Source organism: Macrotis lagotis, chromosome 1 (genome assembly GCF_037893015.1).
Source record: "Macrotis lagotis isolate mMagLag1 chromosome 1, bilby.v1.9.chrom.fasta, whole genome shotgun sequence".
Taxonomy (NCBI): domain Eukaryota; kingdom Metazoa; phylum Chordata; class Mammalia; order Peramelemorphia; family Peramelidae; genus Macrotis; species Macrotis lagotis.
This window is the reverse complement of record NC_133658.1, coordinates 450,532,761-450,553,601: the sequence shown is the minus strand read 5'-3', so window position 1 is coordinate 450,553,601 and position 20,841 is coordinate 450,532,761. Positions and strand designations below refer to the sequence as shown.

At 35.2% G+C, this 20,841-nt stretch overlaps 1 protein-coding gene across 1 annotated transcript in view; it reads left to right on the top strand.

The window, feature by feature from the left end:
* The window catches only part of PYGL (glycogen phosphorylase L), a 48,421-nt gene that overhangs the window by 20,672 nt on the left and 6,908 nt on the right, over positions 1-20,841 (top strand). The window contains exons 4-12 of the mRNA XM_074213466.1: positions 1,149-1,252; positions 6,715-6,846; positions 10,756-10,867; positions 11,267-11,349; positions 13,300-13,425; positions 14,069-14,161; positions 18,779-18,925; positions 19,308-19,471; positions 19,893-20,007. Coding sequence (XP_074069567.1) covers positions 1,149-1,252; positions 6,715-6,846; positions 10,756-10,867; positions 11,267-11,349; positions 13,300-13,425; positions 14,069-14,161; positions 18,779-18,925; positions 19,308-19,471; positions 19,893-20,007 — 1,076 coding nt within the window. The remainder of the gene's footprint in view (positions 1-1,148; positions 1,253-6,714; positions 6,847-10,755; positions 10,868-11,266; positions 11,350-13,299; positions 13,426-14,068; positions 14,162-18,778; positions 18,926-19,307; positions 19,472-19,892; positions 20,008-20,841) is intronic.

Here is a 20,841-nt window from a genome sequence, read left to right as displayed (position 1 = left end):
GATTTCTTTGGTCAATTTTTCATAATTTTCCTGTAATGCCTCGTTTCTTTTTCCCATTTTTCTTCTTCCTTTCTTCTTTGGTATTTAAATTTTTAAGCTCTTCTATGAGTTTTGACTTTGAGTCCAGTTCATAGACTCCTTTGAGACTTCCCATGTAGGTAATTTGTCATTGCTTTCTTCTTCTGAGATGGCATTTTTATCATCTCTTTGCATAGTAGCTTTCTATGGATATTGTTCTTTTAGTTTTTTTGCTCATTTTGATTGTTGAATTCTATATCTGGTGTATTAGGGAGTATAGTCCCAAGTTTTTTGTGCTGGGCTTGGGGGCCTGAACCCTGACTTATCACTGGCCAAGATGTTGTCTATGCAGCCCAGGTGTTTTCTATGCAGAGGTTTGTTTCCTCCTTTATGTCCAAGCTCAGTCTGTGCAGTGGTTTGTTCCCAACCTAATCCAGTCTTTTGCCCCAGTATTCTCAGGGTTCAGGCTTGAAACCTGAGTTGCATTGATGGCTTTTCCTCTCTCAACCTAGCTGGGTTTTACTTCCCCTTATCTCCCAAAGAGAGAGACCTTCTGAAGATCCATCCATGATGTATACAGTTAAAAATTTGTTTCAATCTTTTTTCTTTTGGTGGAATCTGTAGCTTTCATGACCGTGTGGAGATTCATTTTGTAGGGAAAAGTTCTGGGAGCATGCCAGTTTCACACCCTCAACTTGTCTCCACCCTGGTAGCCCATTCTATTATTTTTCAAAAAGAAAGATAATAATGTCTTATTTACATGTATATGTGTAGCAAACATCCACAGCCACAAGAGGGTAGTAAATGTTATTCTTGAATCTATTCATTTTGAAGAAATTAATAATTTGTTGGTAGTGACTAATGATAAAAAATGACTTCAATTGCCAATGAAAATTACCTCTCACAGGTAATTCTTAATATAGTCTGCATTTGGGAATATTTTTGAGAGTGTTGTTAGATTAAATTAATATATCCTCCATAAAATATCAGTTGGTTTGTTCTTGGGGAGGGAGTGAGGAAGGGAGAGAATTTTAAACTTAAAATTTTTTTAAATGAATATTAAAAATTTTTTGTGCATAAGTGGGAAAAATAAAATAAATGAATATATTCTCTGTGTTCTTATTTAATAGCCTGCTTCTTAGATTCTATGGCAACACTTGGACTTGCAGCCTATGGATATGGAATCCGATATGAATATGGAATCTTCAATCAGAAAATCCGAGAGGGTTGGCAGGTAGCTATATATCTCCACCTATAATTTCTCCCCTTCTCTAAGGAATAGATCAGAGAATCCTTCAGAATTTTTCATTGTTTCTGTAATTTTTGACATCTTAAATATTTTTAAAATACTTTATTTTAATGTAATACAAAATACATTATTTTAAAATAATTTGTCTATTTCATTATTTAATATTAAATAGTTCTGTGAGCAAGGCATAAGATTCAATTACAATAACAGAGACCTGGTCTTTGCATGCTTTATTAAGTGACAGGCAACATAGAAAATGGTGTTTTTTTTTTCTTTTGTTTTGGTAACATAAAGAAAAGGTCATAAAAACTGTTGAGTGTAATAATTCCTACATAAATTAATATATGAATATGCTTAGTTATATGACTAATTATTGTTATATTCTCTGGTTATTTGAAAAGGAAGTGTGATTACTAATTTATATTTTTGAACCTGGCCAAAATTTTCATACTTTTCCTTGTTTAAATACATAAATATATTTAATCAGCAACAAATGAGTTTTCTATGCAACTGTAAGCAATTTAATTCTTCTAAAAATAAATATGACTTCAAATTAACTTTTCATTTTATATCTTTTAAAATGTTTAATTTGAAAAATTTCTTTTTTGTTAAATTGACTTATTTTATGTAATTTTACCTTATCAATTGGATAATCAGTTTCTTAAAGTATATTTCAGCTGAAAATTGTTCATACCTTTTGATCATTTATCAATTGGAGAATTGATCTTATTTTTAAAATAACATTGGTTTAATTCATTATGTGTTTGAGAAATGATGTCTTTTTCAGAGAAACTTGCTTCAAAAATTTCTCTCATCCTATTTCCCCCATTTATTTTATTCTCTCTTTTCCTTTCATTCTGTCGTTCCTCAAAAGTGTTTTGCTTTTGACTACCCCTTCCCCAATCTACCCTCCCTTCTATCAACCCCATCTCTTCCTTTTCTTATTTCCTTCCCCTCCTACTTTCTTGTAGGGTAAGATAAATTTCTTTACCCAATTGAGTGTGTATGTTATTCCCTCTTTGAATCAGTTCTGATGAGAGCAAGAATCATTCATTCCCTCATTTCCTCCCCTCATCCCCTCCTCTGGAAAAAGTTTTTTCTTTCCTTTTTTTATTTGAAATAATTTATCCCATTCTATATCTTCCTTTCTCCTAATATATTCATCTCTTGCCCCTTGCTTTTATTTTTAAGACATCATTCCTTCATATTCAATTCACACTTGTGCCCTCAGAGTGTATATACTCCTTCTATCTGCCATAATAATGAGAAAGTTCTTAAGGGTTACCAGTATCATCTTCTCCTGTAGGAACGTAAATAGTTTAACCTTATTTAATCCCTTCTGATTTTCCTTTCCTATTTACCTTTTTAATGCTTCAGTTGAGTTTTATATTTTAAAGTCAAATTTTCTATTCAGCTCTGATGCTTGAAAGTCATTCTTTCATTGAATATCCATTTTTATCCCTGAAGGATTATTCTCAGGTTTATTGATAAGTGATTCTTGGTTGTAATCCTTTGCCCTCCAGAATATCATGTTCCAAACCCTCTGAGCCATTAACATAGAAGCTGATGAATCTTGTCTTATGCTGACTGTGGCTCCATGGTACTTAAATTATTTTTATTTCTAACTGCTTGACCTGGGAAAAATATGGTTAAAATATTCCTGGGAATTTTCATTTTGTTATTTCTTTCAGGACATGATAGTTGAATTCTTTCAATTTCTATTTTACTCTCTGATTCTAGATTATCCCTGATAATTTCCTTGAAGATGATGTCTAGACTTTTTTTTTGCAAGGCAGTGGGGTTAAGTGGCTGCCCAAGGCCACACAGCTAGGTAATAAGTGTCTGAGGCCTGATTTGCACTAAGGTACTCCTGACTCCAGGGCCAGTGCTCTATCCACTATACCACCTAGCCACCACATCTAGATTCTTTTTAATCATAGTTCTCATTAAATAATTTTTAAATTATCTTGGCTGGATCTATTTTTCAGCCAAACAAGTCAGTTGTTTTTCCAATGAAATAGTTCACTTTGTTTTCTATTTTTTCATTCTGTTTTCTCTTGTTGTTTCTTGATTACTCATCAAGTCATTTACTTCTATTTGCTCAATTCTAATTCTTAAGGAATTATTTTCTTCAGTGAACTTTTATACCTCTTTTTCCATTTGGCCAATTCTACTTTTTAAGCATTTTTTCCTTCAGTAAATTTTTGTACCTATTTTTTGCATTTGATCAATTCTGTTTTTTAAGGCATTGTCTCTTTATTGATATTTTGGTACCTCTTTTATTTTTTGACTTTATCTGGTTTTTAAGGTGTTATTTTCTTCAGTATTTTTTAATATGTCTCCTTTACCAAACTGTTAACTAATTTTTCATGATTTTTTTGTATTGTATTTCTCTTCCCAATTTTTCCTTTACCACTCTGATTTTCAAAATCTTTTTTTGAGCTTTTCCATGACCTATGATCCATTCATATTTTCCTTGGAGATTTTGGATGTAGGAGCTTTGCCTTTTTTATCTTCTTTTGAGTGTGTATTTTGATCTTCTTTGTCACTATATTAACTTTCTTGGTAATTTTTGTTTTTGTTGTTCGTACATTCTTGGAGTCTATTACTTGACTTTTCATTCTTGTTAAAATGGAGCTGTTTTCAGGTGGAGGGAATATTATTTCAAATTTTGTGCAGCTATTTTCAAAAATGCTTCTAAGGACCTATGAGTTTTTAGTTCTTCCAAGGTAATATGACCTAAGAAGAATTGTGTTTACTCCTCTCCTGGACTATATTCTGATCTGTGAATTACCACATCACTCTTTTCTGCCCCTGAGCTTTGAGAAGGATTCCCTGATTCCCTGTAGCTGCAAGCTCCAATGCTCCTCCTCACCCTGGGACTGCCACCCAGGCCTGAAACCTGGCTCCAAGTATGTGCAAAACAACAGAGTCCTGCCTCAGTGCTAGAAAATATTATAATCTGCTTCTGACCAGTTGTTGCAATGCTCTAACCATTTCTGGGCTGAGATCTCCAGAAGCAAGGTCTGCCTAGTGATTCAGGGACTTCCAAAATCTACTTCTGGTTCCCCAGGGCTGGGTCTGTCTAGGCCAGACTGTCCTCCACTCACCAGGTGCAACAGACCTTTCTTGCCAATCTTCTAAATTGCCTTTGAGGTCTATAGACTGAGAGGTCTGGAAACTACTGCCTCTGATTCAGCCTTCCCAAAGCTTGCTCCTGTTTTGCTGGGGCCCAGTCTGTGCTATAGTGGCCTGTACTGCTCTATACTCCTTTCTTTCCAAACTTCTAAGTTATCTTGGGTTGGAAAAATTGTTTTACTCCATCTTTTTTTGTGAGTTCTGCTGCTCTAGAATTTGTTAGTCATTACTTAAACGGAAAGGGGGGAAACAGTAACAGGTGCGAATAAGTCATAAGGGCCCATGGGGAGAGACTGCTGGGCAGCTCTCTTTGCATCTTTGTATTCTGTTCAGCATCACATTCTTGACTGATTAGGTAAATAGGGACCAGGTGATGAATCTGGATTTTTCTAAACTCTGAAAAAAGTCTTTAAAAGTCTCTAAACTTCATCCTGAACTTGAAATCTTCTGGGCTGTCCCCTCCTACTGATTTTCCCAACTCTTGACTGAGCAAATTGAACTCTGGACTTAGTGTTGTTTTCTTATCCATCGTCTTTCATATGGGCCACCATCTGATCTAGGCTTTTGTCATTATAGTCTCATCTAACCTAATCAACATTATGTTTTCAATAATAGTGGTATATTTTTTCAGCCTCTCAGATCTCTGTCATAATTTGGCAGTGTGAAAGAGAGAATAATTGGGGAAGGACAATGAAGGTATCTTGGACCCCTTCCCAGGTGAAAGCAAACTGCTCCTGACTAGAATCAGGCACATGAATAGACAAAAAAATATTTTCAAGATTGTTACACTCATACCTCTCATCTCAAGTCCTGATGAGATCAGGACCAGTTGTGGAGATGGAGCTGATGACTTTGTTTAGCTCCTTATAGTCCACTATAAGCACCCATCTACCTTCCATCCAGGTAACACAAGGTTGAAAGAAAAGAACAAGACAATGATATTTTGGGTTTTCCCCATTTAAATTCCCCTATTGGTAAAATTTTATTTCTCCTTCTCTGTCTCTTCAATTCTCATTCAAAATTTCATCAAATGTTCAAATTTGCATGAGACCTTGGGATCCAATACAATAAAGTATTTAATTTGTGTGAGGGTTTTTTAAGGTTTTTTTTTTTTTTGCAAGGCAATGGGGTTAAGTGGCTTGCCCAAGGCCACACAGCTAGGTAATTGTTAAGTGTCTGAGGTTGGATTTGAACTCAGGTACTCCTGACTCCAGGGCCAGTGCTCTATCCACTATGACACCTAGCTACCCCTAAATCCAGCCATTTTAATGTTGAAATTGACCTCAGGAAATAAATACTTTTTTTCTCTTCCATCTGGATTAGACAAATTTTCCTTGTGCAAATGAAGAATTCCTCTTGTGAATAATGCCACTGAGCCACCTAGCCACCCCAAATTTATGTTTTTTTATTATGATTTAATGCCCTTACATTTTGCCCTTATCATAGTGAAGTAAACAAAAACCTTTTTTTAATTCAAAATATATTTGATCTTGACTTGAAGAATGTTTTATTATTAACACAAATTAGTGAGGTCTGATAATGAATAGTTTGGAAACAGTTATCTGGTAACTAAGAAATTCTTGTTTAAAACCTTTTTTTTTTTTTTTTTGCTATTTTTTGGAGTTTTATAGACCAATAATAGAAAAAGAAGCCAAACCTCTGTTTCATGACTTAAAGAGAAATGTTAATTTTTAAATTCTTAATCTTAGATTATTGGTCTTGTTACATTTCTACTTAGGACCTCCTCTAGAACATATAGTTAAAAAATATGTATGTATCTAAAACATCTCTTGCAGTTCACCAAATCTTTTTAATGACTTTATTTGTGCATTTGGCTTATATTTAATGGATTTTTCTTTGCTTTACTTTTGTTCTTATTCAGTATTGTTTTACCCATTTTCTTAGATCATAGTCTATTAAGTCACTAACTGTACAGTAAATAGGACATTAATATTCCTATACTATAATTTTCAAACAACTTTTTTTTTTAGTTTTTGCAAGGCAATGGAGTTAAGTGTCTTGTCCAAGGTCACATGCTAGGTAATTATTAAGTGTCTGATGCTGGATTTGAACCTGACTCCAGGCTCGGTGCTCTATCCACTGTGCCACCTAGCTGCCCCCAAACAACTTCTAAAACAGAAGTTATGTATTATTTCCAACAGGAGGAAAAGAGATATTTTGACCAAACCTAATTAGGAAATGTTCTTTCCTCTTAGAACAGAGTTTTTGAGTTAAAGACTTTTTTTGGTTTTAATAAGGTTTAAGGCTTAAAGTTTAACTTTGAGGAATATGGCATGTCTTTTTTCCAGGTTGAAGAGGCAGATGATTGGCTTAGACATGGTAACCCCTGGGAGAAAGCCCGTCCAGAATTCATGCTTCCTGTCCACTACTACGGAAGAGTAATCAATACCCAGAATGGAACCAAGTGGGTTGATACTCAGGTACTTAATTACAGAGAATATACGTTTTATATAGTCTTATCTCTAGTTTGTATTATTCCTTCTGAGAACCTTTAAAAGTCTCTCATATGTTATTTTTTACATATGAAGTAATAGAAATATGGAGAGAATAAGTCATTTACCAAAAGTCTTGTAATAGATCAACAATAGGACAAAGATAAGAACTTATCTAAAGCACTAACATCTCTAGACTCCTGACTTTTTTGATAAATCATTTAACAGGATGGGTGGATAAAAATTAAAAATGCAGTTTAATTTGTTTCCAGTCAATTTGATTGGGTACATTATGGACAACACACACACACACACACACACACACACACACACACACACACACATGCATGCATATAAAATATGCAATGTGTATATATTTTATGTGTACATGTATACTATATATTATACATATATAATATATTATAATATTATATAACACATTGCTTTATAATCATGCATGTGTATAGGTATATATCAATTTACATCCAATTCAGATACCAAATTTCTTTCAGACCAAGAGTCCCTACTCAACTCACTACTGCTTCATTTAAAGACACAGTAATCATATTAATGACAGATATGTTCATAATAGCTTTTGTAATTTTTCATCTGATATATATGTAAACTGTAATCAAAATGATTTCCCAAAATAAGAAAATTAGAAAATTTTTAAATTTATACTATTATTGTACAGCTTATTTACAATACTCTATGAGGGTTGGTGGCTTTCTTTTAATAACATAGGACTCAAAGCCTTAGTTGACTATAAAATTTATTAAGTTTAGAGAGCATAATGATGCTCTTTGGGAAGGGCACAGAAATTCAGATAGAACGTGTTTGTTCTTTTGTGGCTATAAAGACAAATTTACAGAGATTGAAGTAATCTGAAGTAATCAGGTCCAAAATTCAATATGATTTTCTTGAATTAAGTAACCATCAATGAGCATTGCCAGATTAGTAGCCAGTGGCAACAGAAAGCACAGTTTGTTCATGCAGCAGGCAGGAAATTATCTTTATTATACTCCCAGAGTCAGAAAGATAAATTGATTTGGAATAAAATGAGTCTCATTCTAAGAATTATTTTAATTTCATTTTACAGGCAGTATGGTGTAGTAGAAAGAATACAAGATTTGTAGTCAGTTTCAGTTCAAATCTCATTTCTGCTATTTATTAGTTTGACCTTGAGAAAAATTACTTGACCTTTCTGTGTCTCATCTGTAAAATGAGAAGATTGGACTGGTTGACATCTAAGATCTGATCCAGTTCTAAATATATGATCCCATGATTAATTACAAATTGCTTTTTTAAAAAATTTTCCTGGACCTTTATTTTTCATTAAATTCTTTTATTCATTTATACTAACTAATGAAATCTATCACAAAAATATTGTGGAATCTTATTATATATAGTTATATATGATAATAAATTTTGTAAACCTCATGAATTCAAAAATCAGAGGCTAAAATGATAAATCTAAAGGAATTTCAATCTTATTAGACTGGAAGAAATACAACTAGAAGAGACTAGAAGAAAAAATAATCCAGGCTTCAGAGTTGGCTATAGATTAGAAGTATTTTTTTTCACTTGAGGTGATTGCCACAAACCAGTCCAAGAACTGCTGCAGGAAAGGCACCTTCATTTAGCAGTGAGTTTAGAGACAACTCTGTCTAGGGATGTGGGAGTGAAATTCTGAGATGTCTTGAAGCTGCTGCTAGAAAAGATCTCAAATCGCAAGAATAAGTAGGATATATGGTAGTTTTCAATTTACTAAATTATCCTTGATGATTAAGTGCCTAACTTAATTAATTGTTCATTCACATTTGACCTTCAAGAAGCTTGATTCCAGAGGGGGTTGGCAACAGTAAATTTATAGCAAACAAATAAATGCTTTTGATGAGGGGGATGAGGTAGGGTTTGGATATAATCCCTTTAAAACAACATATTTAAAAAAGAAAGGGCCATAGGGAATTCATCTCTTTCATTTTTTAAAATTTTTTTTTAACAAGGCAGTGGGATTAAGTGACTTGCCCAGAGTCACACAGCTAGGTAATTATTAAGTATCTGAGGTTGGATTTGAACTCAGGTCCTCCTGACTCCAAGGCCAGTGCTCTATCCACTCAGCCACTTAACTGCCCCATCTCTTTCATTTTATAGGGGAAGGAAGTGACTTCTCCAACATTCCAATAGAAGACTGATGTGAAACTTATGTAGAATCAGATGAAACTCTTAGAATTATAACAAAGGAGGTAGCCTAGAATGCAACTCAGGGTGAGAGAAAAGACTTGCAGGTCTCCTAACTTCCAGTCTAAAGTTCCTTCAATCATATTTGGTTTATACATAGAAGTGTGCACCTATGCTCATATATACACCCACACACAAAGGGAACATCTAGGGAGGTAGAAGAGGCAAATGAGAGAAAGACCCAGATCCTCAGGAAGGCACGATCCTCTGAATGGGGCCAAAAAGCTATTTCCTTTCCCACTTTCTTTCATCTTAAGCCTGCCAATTTCCCTCCCCACCACCACCACTGTCTCCACTTGCCCAAGACACACAGTGTTCAGGAGCAGAAGCTTCAAATAATTCTTAGGTCTAGCATTTCTCCCTCCCTAAACTACCTCCTGTTTCATAAAAGACCTTGGGTTCCCTAAGGAGACTTTAAATGTTCCTTTGTAAATTCATAGGGCATACTTTCAACCTTGGCCTACCTTTGAGATCAAAAACTTACAGATAAAGAAAAAAGTTTAGGTTGGGGAATTAGAAGTTGAGGCTGAAATTATTCCATTTGAAAATCAGTACTACACAGCCCAGGTGTTTAAGGTATGGCCCATCCCCAGACAGTGGAGGTGGTCCCTGAATTACTATGGTTATTTTCACTGAGGGGACAGATCATTAGAAGGATATGTGGAATTTATTAGATAGGATATATTAGATTTATTAGGATATATTAGGATATATATGTATATATATATGTATATATACATATATATCCTTCTCTGCCTCAAGGCTTGACAGGAGTTCACATCCTGTTGTAACCTTTGACTCTTCTTTCTCCTGAGAAATAGTCAAGTTCCTTCCCCAGCAGGATCCTGTTTTCATCTTACTTCTCCATCCCATCAGGGCCTCTAGTTATAGGTCTACCCTGTATCAGTTCCACCCACCCTTTTTCCTTAGAGAAGAATAAGCACTGTCAACTAACCATTTTCATTACAAACACTTCTATAATTTTATTTCTTGGTTTTGATAGGATAGAAATTAGAAAAATGATTTATTCTACATCATTTTTAAAGTTTGCTCAGCTCAACTGAGTAATAATTCAGTCATCGAGTCCATTCAGGTTTATGTGTTTCAAATGATGAATTATACTTGTTCTTTTAAATGTCAATTTTCTTAAAGCTATGATAAGATTTAAGAATCTCTCTGATAAACTGGAATAAGTATCTCCCAATACCTCAGTCTTACCACCTCATAAATGTTACATCTGGATTCATCAAAGAGCAGTTGACAAAGAGGAAGGAGTAGAACCTTAAACATTTTTAAGAATAACAATAATGGAAATTTATATAGTGCTTTAATTTTTGCAATATTGACCATTTTATACATAATACAAGTCAAGTTCAGAGACATTAAATGAGCTATACATAGTAGCAAAACTGCAAAATACTTAAGGCAGAATTTGATTGCAGTCTCCCTTATTGCAATACTCTCTCCATAACACCAAAACCAAGAATCTTTAAAGTTCATTTCTTCCTGAAAGCAATTAAGACTTTTCTGTGACTGTTTCCTTCATTTTACTTCAAGTCAAAAACAGAACTAGAAATCAGTTTGCAACTTAACTTGCCAGACCTAACTTCAAAAAGGAAAAAAAAGACTAATCAGTTATTCTATTTAATCATATAGGTAATTCTTGCACTACCCTATGACACACCTGTGCCTGGATATATGAATAACACTGTCAACACCATGCGACTCTGGTCTGCTAGGGCCCCAAATGACTTTAACCTCAGGGACTGTGAGTATGGAATTAAATCCTTGCTATTTTTTCTATTCCACTTTTTTAAAATAATGTGAATCTAGTAGTTTTCCTGTTAGAGCCAAGTAGAGTTTACAAGCTAAGTTTTTATGTAATAGATAAACTTGGGGAAATTTGATTTTTATTATCTTTTTACTATACAAGAAGTCATTTTAGAGAACAAATATAGCCAAGAAGGAAATTTCCATCGACAGTAACAAGCATGTGACCATTATACTTCCATGTAGGAACATAGAATATAATGTGATTGAGAAACTATTTGACTGGGGTCATTTTTCATTTTCTGGCATTTGTCCCATAAATTACCTAGCACAAAATATATAAAGTCAGATAAGCTGGAATGACAAAATGTTTGGTTTTTCTAATCATTCTCCTTAGTTAATGTTGGTGACTATATTCAGGCAGTTCTGGACCGAAATCTTGCTGAAAACATCTCCCGTGTCCTATATCCCAATGATAATGTAAGTGATTATGCTTTATTTTTAAATGAAATCTGGTCTTTTCAAAAAAAGATATTTCAAAGTACCCTTCTCAATAGTAAATCCAGCCATCTTTTTTTTTTATTTTTTGCAAGGCAATGGGGTTAAATGGCTTGCCCAAGGCCACAGAACTAGGTAATTATTAAGTGTTTGAGGTCGGATTTGAACTCAGGTACTCCTGACTCCAGGGCCAGTGCTCTATCCACTGCGCCACCTAGCCACCCCTAAATCCAGCCATTTTTATGTTGAAATTGACCTCAGGAAATACTTTTTTTCTCTTCCATCTGGATTAGACAGATTTTCCTTGTGCAAATGAAGAATTCCTCTTGTGAATGGAATCAAATTTTATATTTTACATTCAACTTAAAAGTAATCATTTTTTTAAAGTAGTTTAAGTCATTCCTTTCCAAATAGAAATTTCATCTACAGAGTCAAGAACCCTCTCATGGATCTGCATTTCAGGTCTTTTGGATTTGTAAATCAATTAGTACTATTAAGATGTATATCACCTAAATTACAAACATGTATTAAATTTGTTCTCTGTGTCAAGCACATTTTTAGATTTTTGGGAAGATAAATTGGTAATAAATCCCTGCCCTAATGGAAATTATAATCTAGTAGGGGGAATAAAATACAAATTCAGAACTATGACATAAAATATTGCTTAATACATTAAAAAATTAAAAACAAGGTGCTGACTAGAGTCTGAGGTGAATAAATCAGAGACAATAGAGTGTGTTGAAAAAAGATTCAAGGTCAGATCTCTGGGGAATACCCACATTAAAAGGGTCAGGAACAGAATGAAGAATCTGTGAAGGAATCAGAAGAGACTACTTAAAAAGACAGAAAAACAGTTTATGATGTCTCTCAGGTTTCAAGTATACAATGAGAAGGTATGATAAGCAAAGTCAAATGCTATAGAGAAGTTTAGGAGGAGTAGATATAAAAACGACACATTAGATTTAGTAATATAGAGAAAATAATTTTAGTAGAATGGGCAGGAAATGAAAACTTAAATGCAAGAAGTTTAAGAGAGAGAAGAATGTTTTTAAATGCATAAAATAAAATATAAGCTAATTATAATAGCATATAGTTAATATCATTTTAAAAATTAAGTTTACAGACCCCAAATTTAAGAAACCATGCCCTGTGATGAAATATAAATTGTTTGTAAAGTTGTTCTATACAAGCTGATCCCCAGTTTACCTTTAAGTCTCGTTAAAGATTATTCTCCTACCTTCAATTAGTGATTCATTCAAACTGTCCTCTTCTATTCCTCACCCATGACTTTCATCTCTGTACCTTTACATTGTCCAGCTTCAATGCCTCCCTGAAATATATTTCTTTTCCTACCTTTATCTCTTCTTCAGCATAAACTTTCCTGATTTCCTCCATCTTCCTCCCAAATGATTTTGCATTTAACTATTTGTTTATATTTGTACTTATTAATTTTTTGTTTATTCTATCTCTATCAATATGTTTTCATTATCTCCTCCAGTAGAATGAAAGTTCATGAAAGAGACTGTTTCATTCTTTGTAATAGTGCCTGGTATACATTAGGGATTAATAAATACTTGCTAATTTATCAGTCTCCTCTTCAAAACTTTTGCTGATTCATTCTCCTCAATGTGCATCTACACAAGTGTACACAAACAAAATATACTCTCCCACCTCAAACTTCTTTTTATTTGCTTATTTGTAAAAATGTTATTTTCCTCTCCTCTTATTCTGGAAGAATGTAATCTTCTTGAAAATAAATTTGTCTTTGTATCTCTAGTACTTAACAGCTTCTATTATATAGTAGGTATTTTTAGAATGTCTGAATTAAATTAATGATATCCATAAAAATAAATCCTATATCCTAACTTGGCAGACTCTTCCCATGACTTTTACTCTATGAAATATTCCTAAGTATGGTATTTTTGATTGTAGTTTTTTGAAGGAAAGGAGCTGAGATTAAAGCAGGAGTACTTTATTGTGGCTGCCACTTTGCAAGATGTCATTCGACGCTTCAAAGCCTCCAAGTTTGGTACAGAGTTTGATGCTTTTCCAGATCAGGTAAGGAGCCTATTGGTGTTGTCTCTGACAATGAACTAGCCAAAAATTTAGGGTCAGCTTTCCTTTTCATGTGAAAATTTTATGATAAAATTCTCTTCAGATCAGCCTAACCAGAAGTAGACTACTTAAAGCATCATGGCAATAGTCCAGGGTCTCTCATCTTTTTTTATTGACATAGACTTAAAAAAGGATTATGGATGCCTTCTCAGAATTATTTTTTAATCAATAAAGCAAAACAATTATATTGAAATATAGTTATCAAAATATTTTTAAAGTGTATTTATGGACTCCATTTAAGAATCCTTGCTATAACCTCTTGCAAGAAAACTTTTGATTAGAAGATCAAGAGATGGGTAGCCAATACATATATATTGTTAAAGCTAAAAGAAACAAACTATTTTGGATAATTTGATTTCCAATGGGTAGGATTAGATTGATTTGGAATGGAATACAACAGTTTAGCTCATGAATGTGGAAGGGACATAAAGAAGTTATTGATCTCTCTTCAAGGATGTTCCTTCCCTGCTGTCCCTCTACCCAAATATAAATTCTGGAAGTAGTTTAAATTATTTGAAAATGAATTTCTGGATTCATGTTTCAGTTAAGTAAAATATATCCTCCATGATCCCTAAATTATCTGTAGGTTGCCATACAATTGAATGATACACATCCTGCCCTTGCTATCCCTGAGCTGATGAGGATTTTAGTGGACATTGAAAGACTGCCTTGGTCTAAGGTTGGTAAAATACTTGGATTCATTTTGTATTATTTTTATAATGATTTTAGAATATTTTTGACTAAGAGATATTGCCAAATGCATCATTACTAAGCAATTGCTTGTTAATTTCTGTAAACATCACTATTACCTCCTAATACCCCTGCACCTCATGAAAATTCCTTTTATAAATAGTTAAGCAAAAACAAATATATTTAAAATGTCTGATAATCTATATATCATATTATTCCAATATTTTTCTATCAGACAAGAGGGGTGAGTTTCATCTCTCTCCTCTCCAGTTCAGATTTTTTTCTCTTCCTCCTGCTCCTCCTCCTCCTCCTCTTTTTCTTCTTCTTTGGTTTTGGCAAGGCAATAGGGTTAAGTGACTTGCCCAAGGTCATACAGCTAAGTATTAAGGGTCTGAGGTCAAATTTGAACTCAGGTCCTCCTGACTCCAGGGCTGGTGCTCCTATTGCAGTCCAGATTTTCAAGTAAATTTTTTGGTACCAGTAACTCTAATTTAAAAATTATTGATGTCTTCCTAGGTGGTACAACTCAAAATTTTTTCTTCCATTCTGCTTTACTGAAAAAGTTAGTCAAACAAATGAAATCATTAGGGGAATAAATATGCATAAATATTGAATTTTTTCACATTTCTTTCAATGGCTAAGAAGATAGAATATTTTCAACTAAGAGTATGGCAGATAATTAGCCATGACTAATTCCAAGTGTCCACATGGATGTGGAAACTGATATTTTTAAAAAACAAGATAAAAGGAGCATCAATCAAGTGCTTCTCTATAAAGTTTTTCCTTCAAAAAATGCAAATAGGACTGTATATATCAAAAGAATGTTGCCTTATATCAGACAAGACTTAAAAATAGCTCCTTGAGGGACAGCTAGGTGATACAGTGGATAGAGTACCAGCCCTGGAGTCAGAAGGACCTGAGTTCAAATATAGCCTCAGGTACCTAATAATTGCCAAGCTGTGTGATCTTGGGCAAGTCACTTAATCCCATTGCCTTGAAAAAACAAAAACAAAAACAAAAATAGCTCCTTGAGGGGAGCAGCTAGATGAAGCATTGGATGGAGCACTGGATGGAGCCCTGACCCTGGAAACAGGAGGACCTAAGTTTAAATTCTTCCTCTGATACTCATTAGCTGTGTGACCTTGGACAAGTCACTTAATCCCATTGCTTCACAACCACCACCACCCCTCCCCAGAAAGAAGGAAGAAAAATAACTCCTTGCCAAAAAAGTGGTCTTATTTCCTGGAAATTTGCTATTTTTGTTCTTGTTTTTTCTTTTTTAGGTTTTTGCAAGGCAAATGGCATTAAGTGGCTTACCCCAGGCTACACAGCTAGGTAATTATTAAGTGTCTGAGACTGGATTTGAACTCAGGTACTCCTGACTCCAGGGCTGGTACTCTATCCACTGCACCAAAATTTGCTATTTTTAAAAAAAATTATTTATTCTTATTTTGAACAAATAATGTTTTTTATACATTACTAAAATATTCTTGTTTAAGAGTAAACATAATTAATACCCCCCTCCCCCCAAGGAAATATAGACCCACATAAGTGATAAAGTAACGGGGAGAGAAAAAATTAAAATTGTTATGGCCAGGTGGTGCAGTGGACAGAGCACTGGCCCTGGAGCCAGGAGCATCCAAGCCCAAATCTGGCCCCAGACACCCAACAATCACCCAGCTGTGTGACCCCATGCAAGCCACCCAGCCCCATTTGCCCTGCACCCCCCAGAAAATAATAATAATAATAAAAAATGTGCTTCAGTATGTGTTCCAACACCACCAGCTCTGTTGTGGGTGGATCACATTCTTTAGGATAAGTCCATCACAAAAGTTACTTCCATATTTTTCCACCATTGACATTGCTGATCGCAACTCCTTCCATTCATACTTCTCTACTACCATGAACTATATTTTCTCTCTCCTTTCACTCTGTAGGGTGATTGAGTGGCACAGCAGACAGATCCCCAGCCCTGGGGCCAAGAGGCCTTGAACCTACATACCACCCCTTACCCAGCATCCACCCCGCCCTATGGTCCTGGACAGGCCATCTAATCCTAGCCCCTTGCAAGAAGTAAAAAAGAAAATGTGTTATATCTGACCACTCTCTCCCCATGGTCCATCCTCTCTTCCATCACTCACACTCCCCCCTTCCCCCTGTCCCCCTTCTCTCCTTCTTACTCCAAATATCTATACCCCATTAAGTATATATGCTGTTTCCTCTCCAAGCCACCTCTGATGAGGGCAAAGATTCCCTCATTCCTCCTTGCTTTCCCCCCTTCCATATCATTGCAATAGTAATTGTATATAAAGAAAAATCTTATTATATGAAATATCTTAGCCTATTCCTCCTCCTCTCCTTTTTCTTTCTCCCATTACATTTCCCTTTTATCTATTGACTCCATTTTTACACCACAATATATCTTCAAATTCAGTTTTCTCCTGTGCTTCATCTATAAAAGTTCCTTCTACCTGCTCTATTAAATGAGAAAGTTCATATGAGTATTATCAGTATCATTTTTCTATACAGGAATACATGTAGTTTATCATCATTATATCCCTCATATTTTCCTCTTCTCCTCCACTCTCTATGCTTCGCCTGAGTCCTGTATTTGAAGATCAAGCCTTCTGTTCGGCTCTGGCCATTCCAACAGGAACATTTGAAATTCCCCTGGTTCATTGAAAGTCTATTTTTTCCCTGGAAGAGAATGTTCAGTTTTGCTGGGTAGTTGATTCTTGGTTGCATTCAGAGATCTTTTGCCTTCCGGAATATTATATTCCAAGCCCTATGAGCTTTTAATGTAGTTGCTGCTAAGTCCTGTGTGATCCTGATTGCAACTCCATGATATTTGAGTTGTGTCCTTCTGGCTACTTGTAATATTTTCTCTTTGACTTGGGAGTTCTGGAACTTGGCTATAATATTCCTGGGGGTTGGGGTTTTTTTTTTTTGGATCTCTTTTTCCGGGAGATCGGTGGATTCTCTCCATTTCTATTTTGCCCTCTGCTTCTAGGATATCAGGGCAATTTTCCTGTAGTAATTCTTTGAAAATGATGTCAAGGCTCTTTTCCTGGTCATGACTTTCAGGTATTCCAATAATTTTTAAATTATCTTTCCTAAATCTGTTTTCCATATCTGTTGTTTTTTCATTGAGCTCTTTCACATTTTCTTCTAATTTTTCATTCTTTTGGTTTTGAAGTATTGAGTCCTGTTTCTCGTAAAATCAGCAATCTCCCTGAGTTCTATTTTTTGAAGGATTTATTTTCCTCAGAGAGCTTTCTTATCTCCTTTTCCATCTGACCAATTCTACTTTTTAAAGCATTTTTCTCATTAATAACTTCTTGAACTGTTTTATTCGTTTGACCTAAGCTGGTTTTTAGCATGCTATTTTCTTCAGCATTTTTTTTGGCTCTCCTCGATTAAGCTGCTGACTTCATTTTCATGTTTTTCCTACATCTCTCTCATCTTTTTCCCAATATTTCCTCTATCTCCCTCATTTGATTTTCAAAGTCTTTTTTGAGCTCTGTCATAGCCTGAGCCCAATTTCTGTTTTTCTTGGAGTCTTTAGATGCAAGAGCTTGTGTTTCCTCATCTTCAGACTGAGTATTTTGATCCTTCTTGGGATCATAGGCAAAGTATTTCTCAATGGTGTTCCTCTTTTTTCTCTGCTTACTCATTTTCCCAGCCTGAGCCTGGTTTGGGGGTGCTTCCTGAGCTTTTGGTACACCTCCACAAGGATCTCAGTGTTTGAGGCTCTGTCCTCCCTCTTGGTCTGTGAATGACCATAAGTGCCCCCCTCTGCCACGGGGCTGAGGTGGGGGGGGTCCTGCTGTTCTATGGGGAGCCTAGACTGTGATCAGGATCTGAATGTGGTTCAGAACCCCATCCTGTTACAGGAGCAGAGGACAGACCTTGGCAGTCTCTCTCTTCACTCCCCTCCCTAGGCTCAATGGGCTCATGCCCTGGGTGCTCCTGCTTACCAGCTTCACCTGCTTCTGGTTCCAGGATCTGGGCTGCCCTGGCCACGCTGTTCACTGTGTGCCCTGAGGGCTGGGCATCACATGCTCGTTCTGGCAGAGGTCCCCCCCACTGTTCCCTCAAGTTATGCTTGGTGCTCCCCAGGGTGTAGATCAGGAAACTCCCCTGCTGCTGTGAGCCATGGCTCCCAGTACCCTGGGGCTGCCTCCAGGAGGCTGAAGTTGCTTCAATTTGGTGGGCCACCCCTCTGATCCCGTGGAGCTGAGCCTTTCTGAGTCTTTCCGCTCTTTTCCAGGTTACCTTAGGTTGGAGAATTGCCTCCCTGGATCCCTCTGTGGGTTCTGTCTCTTGAAAATGTAGTTAGAGTCTTTTGTATATAAGTTTTGCCCCAGAGCAACTGAGAGAAGGTCCTCTCCTGTAGCCATCTTGGCCCCACCCCCCCAAATTTTGCTATTTTTAATCCCAGTTCAAGGAAAATTATTACTGAAATTAAATTTATCCAGCTCAGAAAAATGATGATGAATTATCATACTACATCTAACTAGATTTGGCTTCCTATAATTGGGGTCTGTGCATATTGAGGCAACCATTTTTGCTAGGGTTGGAAAGTTAACCATTCAATTTCCTTCAGGCCTGGAAAATCACAACAAAGACATTTGCATATACCAACCACACTGTCCTCCCAGAAGCATTAGAGCGCTGGCCTGTGGAACTTGTGGAGAAACTCCTCCCCAGACATTTACAAATCATCTATGAGATCAATCAGAAACACTTAGATGTAAGTCTCAAGTCTTCTTACTACTGCCTTTACATGTGAGTAAATTCTTTTTTTGCAAATGGGGGTTCTGACTTTTAGAGAATGTAATATCAAACATCATGTAATAATTAAGTCTTTTTTGTTGAAACTGAAGAAATTTCTGCATTTGACTGGGAATCTGCTTATTTGCATTTTTTAAAAAGATACTTACTTTAAAAAGAATCCTCATAGTATTACTTTTAGTTACATTTTTTTTAGAGTTTTTGCAAGGCAATGGGGTTAAGTGGCTTGCATAGTATTACTTTTATATTTATATCATTCTGAGTAAGCTTCGAAGACAATACTTGATACTTAAGTTACTTTATTCAAAAGCAACTGACTGTTATTTTCTTCCTGTGACTAGAGAATTGCAGCATTGTTCCCCAAAGATGAAGATCGCCTCAGAAGGATGTCTCTAATAGAAGAGGAAGGGGGGAAAAGGATAAATATGGCCCATCTCTGTATTGTGGGCTCTCATGCTGTGAATGGTGTGGCTAAGATTCACTCTGACATTGTGAAGACTGAAGTGTGAGCCTTGATTACTCTGGCTTCTGGGTTAACACAAATAGATTAAATAACTCAGATCCTCTTAAATTGGCTATAGTTAGGGTGGATGGAAAAAAAATGCTTAATGATAACAAAACCTTTCTACACAAAATTTCTATTGACAAATCTATCTTGCTTAATTTGAACCTACTTTTAGAAATTAAAGGAATCCTTTCCTAAAAAATCTTCTGGATCAGTTCTGTTCAATTAAAAAGAGGTTGGTTATTACTATTATGTGTGTCAATAAAATTCCATATTTTTTATTCTCATTCAAATTAACAACCAAAGATGTTACTTTTCCTTTTCCCATTTTTTTTAATTTACCAATTTACTGAGTTATGTTGAGGTTTTATTCTTGACCCTTACTTCTAAAATCCAAACTTCATAATTTTCTGACCCTTAGATTCAAAGACTTCAATGAAATAGAACCAGAAAAATTTCAGAATAAAACCAATGGGATAACTCCAAGACGTTGGCTCTTGCTCTGTAACCCAGGACTTGCAGAGTTAATAGCAGAGGTAACTATGGAAATATTGAGTACATTTGTATGAACAAACTGATATGTAAGAATCCATGAATGAGTTTATCTGTTAAAAATAATGATGCCTATATAGAGAGAATTAACATGACATCTCATCAATGCTTTCTAAGTAAAATTATTGAATTGTAAATCTTGAAGATACCTCAAAATAATATAATCTCTAATGCTCAATTTATGGATGTAGAAAATGAGAACCTAGGAAGATTAATTCACTTGTCTAAGGGAATACTGAGGCATTGGAAGAGTCTGAACAAAAATTTCTTTTCCAGTTTCTTCCTACTATATGGCTTTCACAAATTTCTGATGTCCTATTTAGATGCACCCCAGTTGCTGAAACAGTGTTATTCTCTCATACCTGGAGTCCAACAGAGAGAATTTCTTTGTAATGAAAGATTTCAATAAGGACAACAATATAGGAAGAAAACAAAACTCACACAGATAATTCTAGTTACCCAAGAAAATATAGTAATTCAGTAAAATATTCTAAAATAAAGCCTAAGGTTGCATGGCTCCCAATCATGTTCCTTTTACTTTATATGTAGTCTCCAGTGCTACAGTAATCCAAATATAAAATAGGTAGGCAGTCAAATATTATTTTTAAATATATTTAACTGTAAAAAGAAACTATCACTTTATTCAACATTTCTTTGAATAGTAAGTAAATACTACCCATCACATACTTAGAATTTTTTTCTATGTGAAATTTGGTATCATTTGTGGACACTAATAAGTACAATTCAGTAAGGATTTATGAAACACCAGCTATGTGCAAGGCCCTGGAAATACATTAAGATAACTTTTTTCCTTTAAT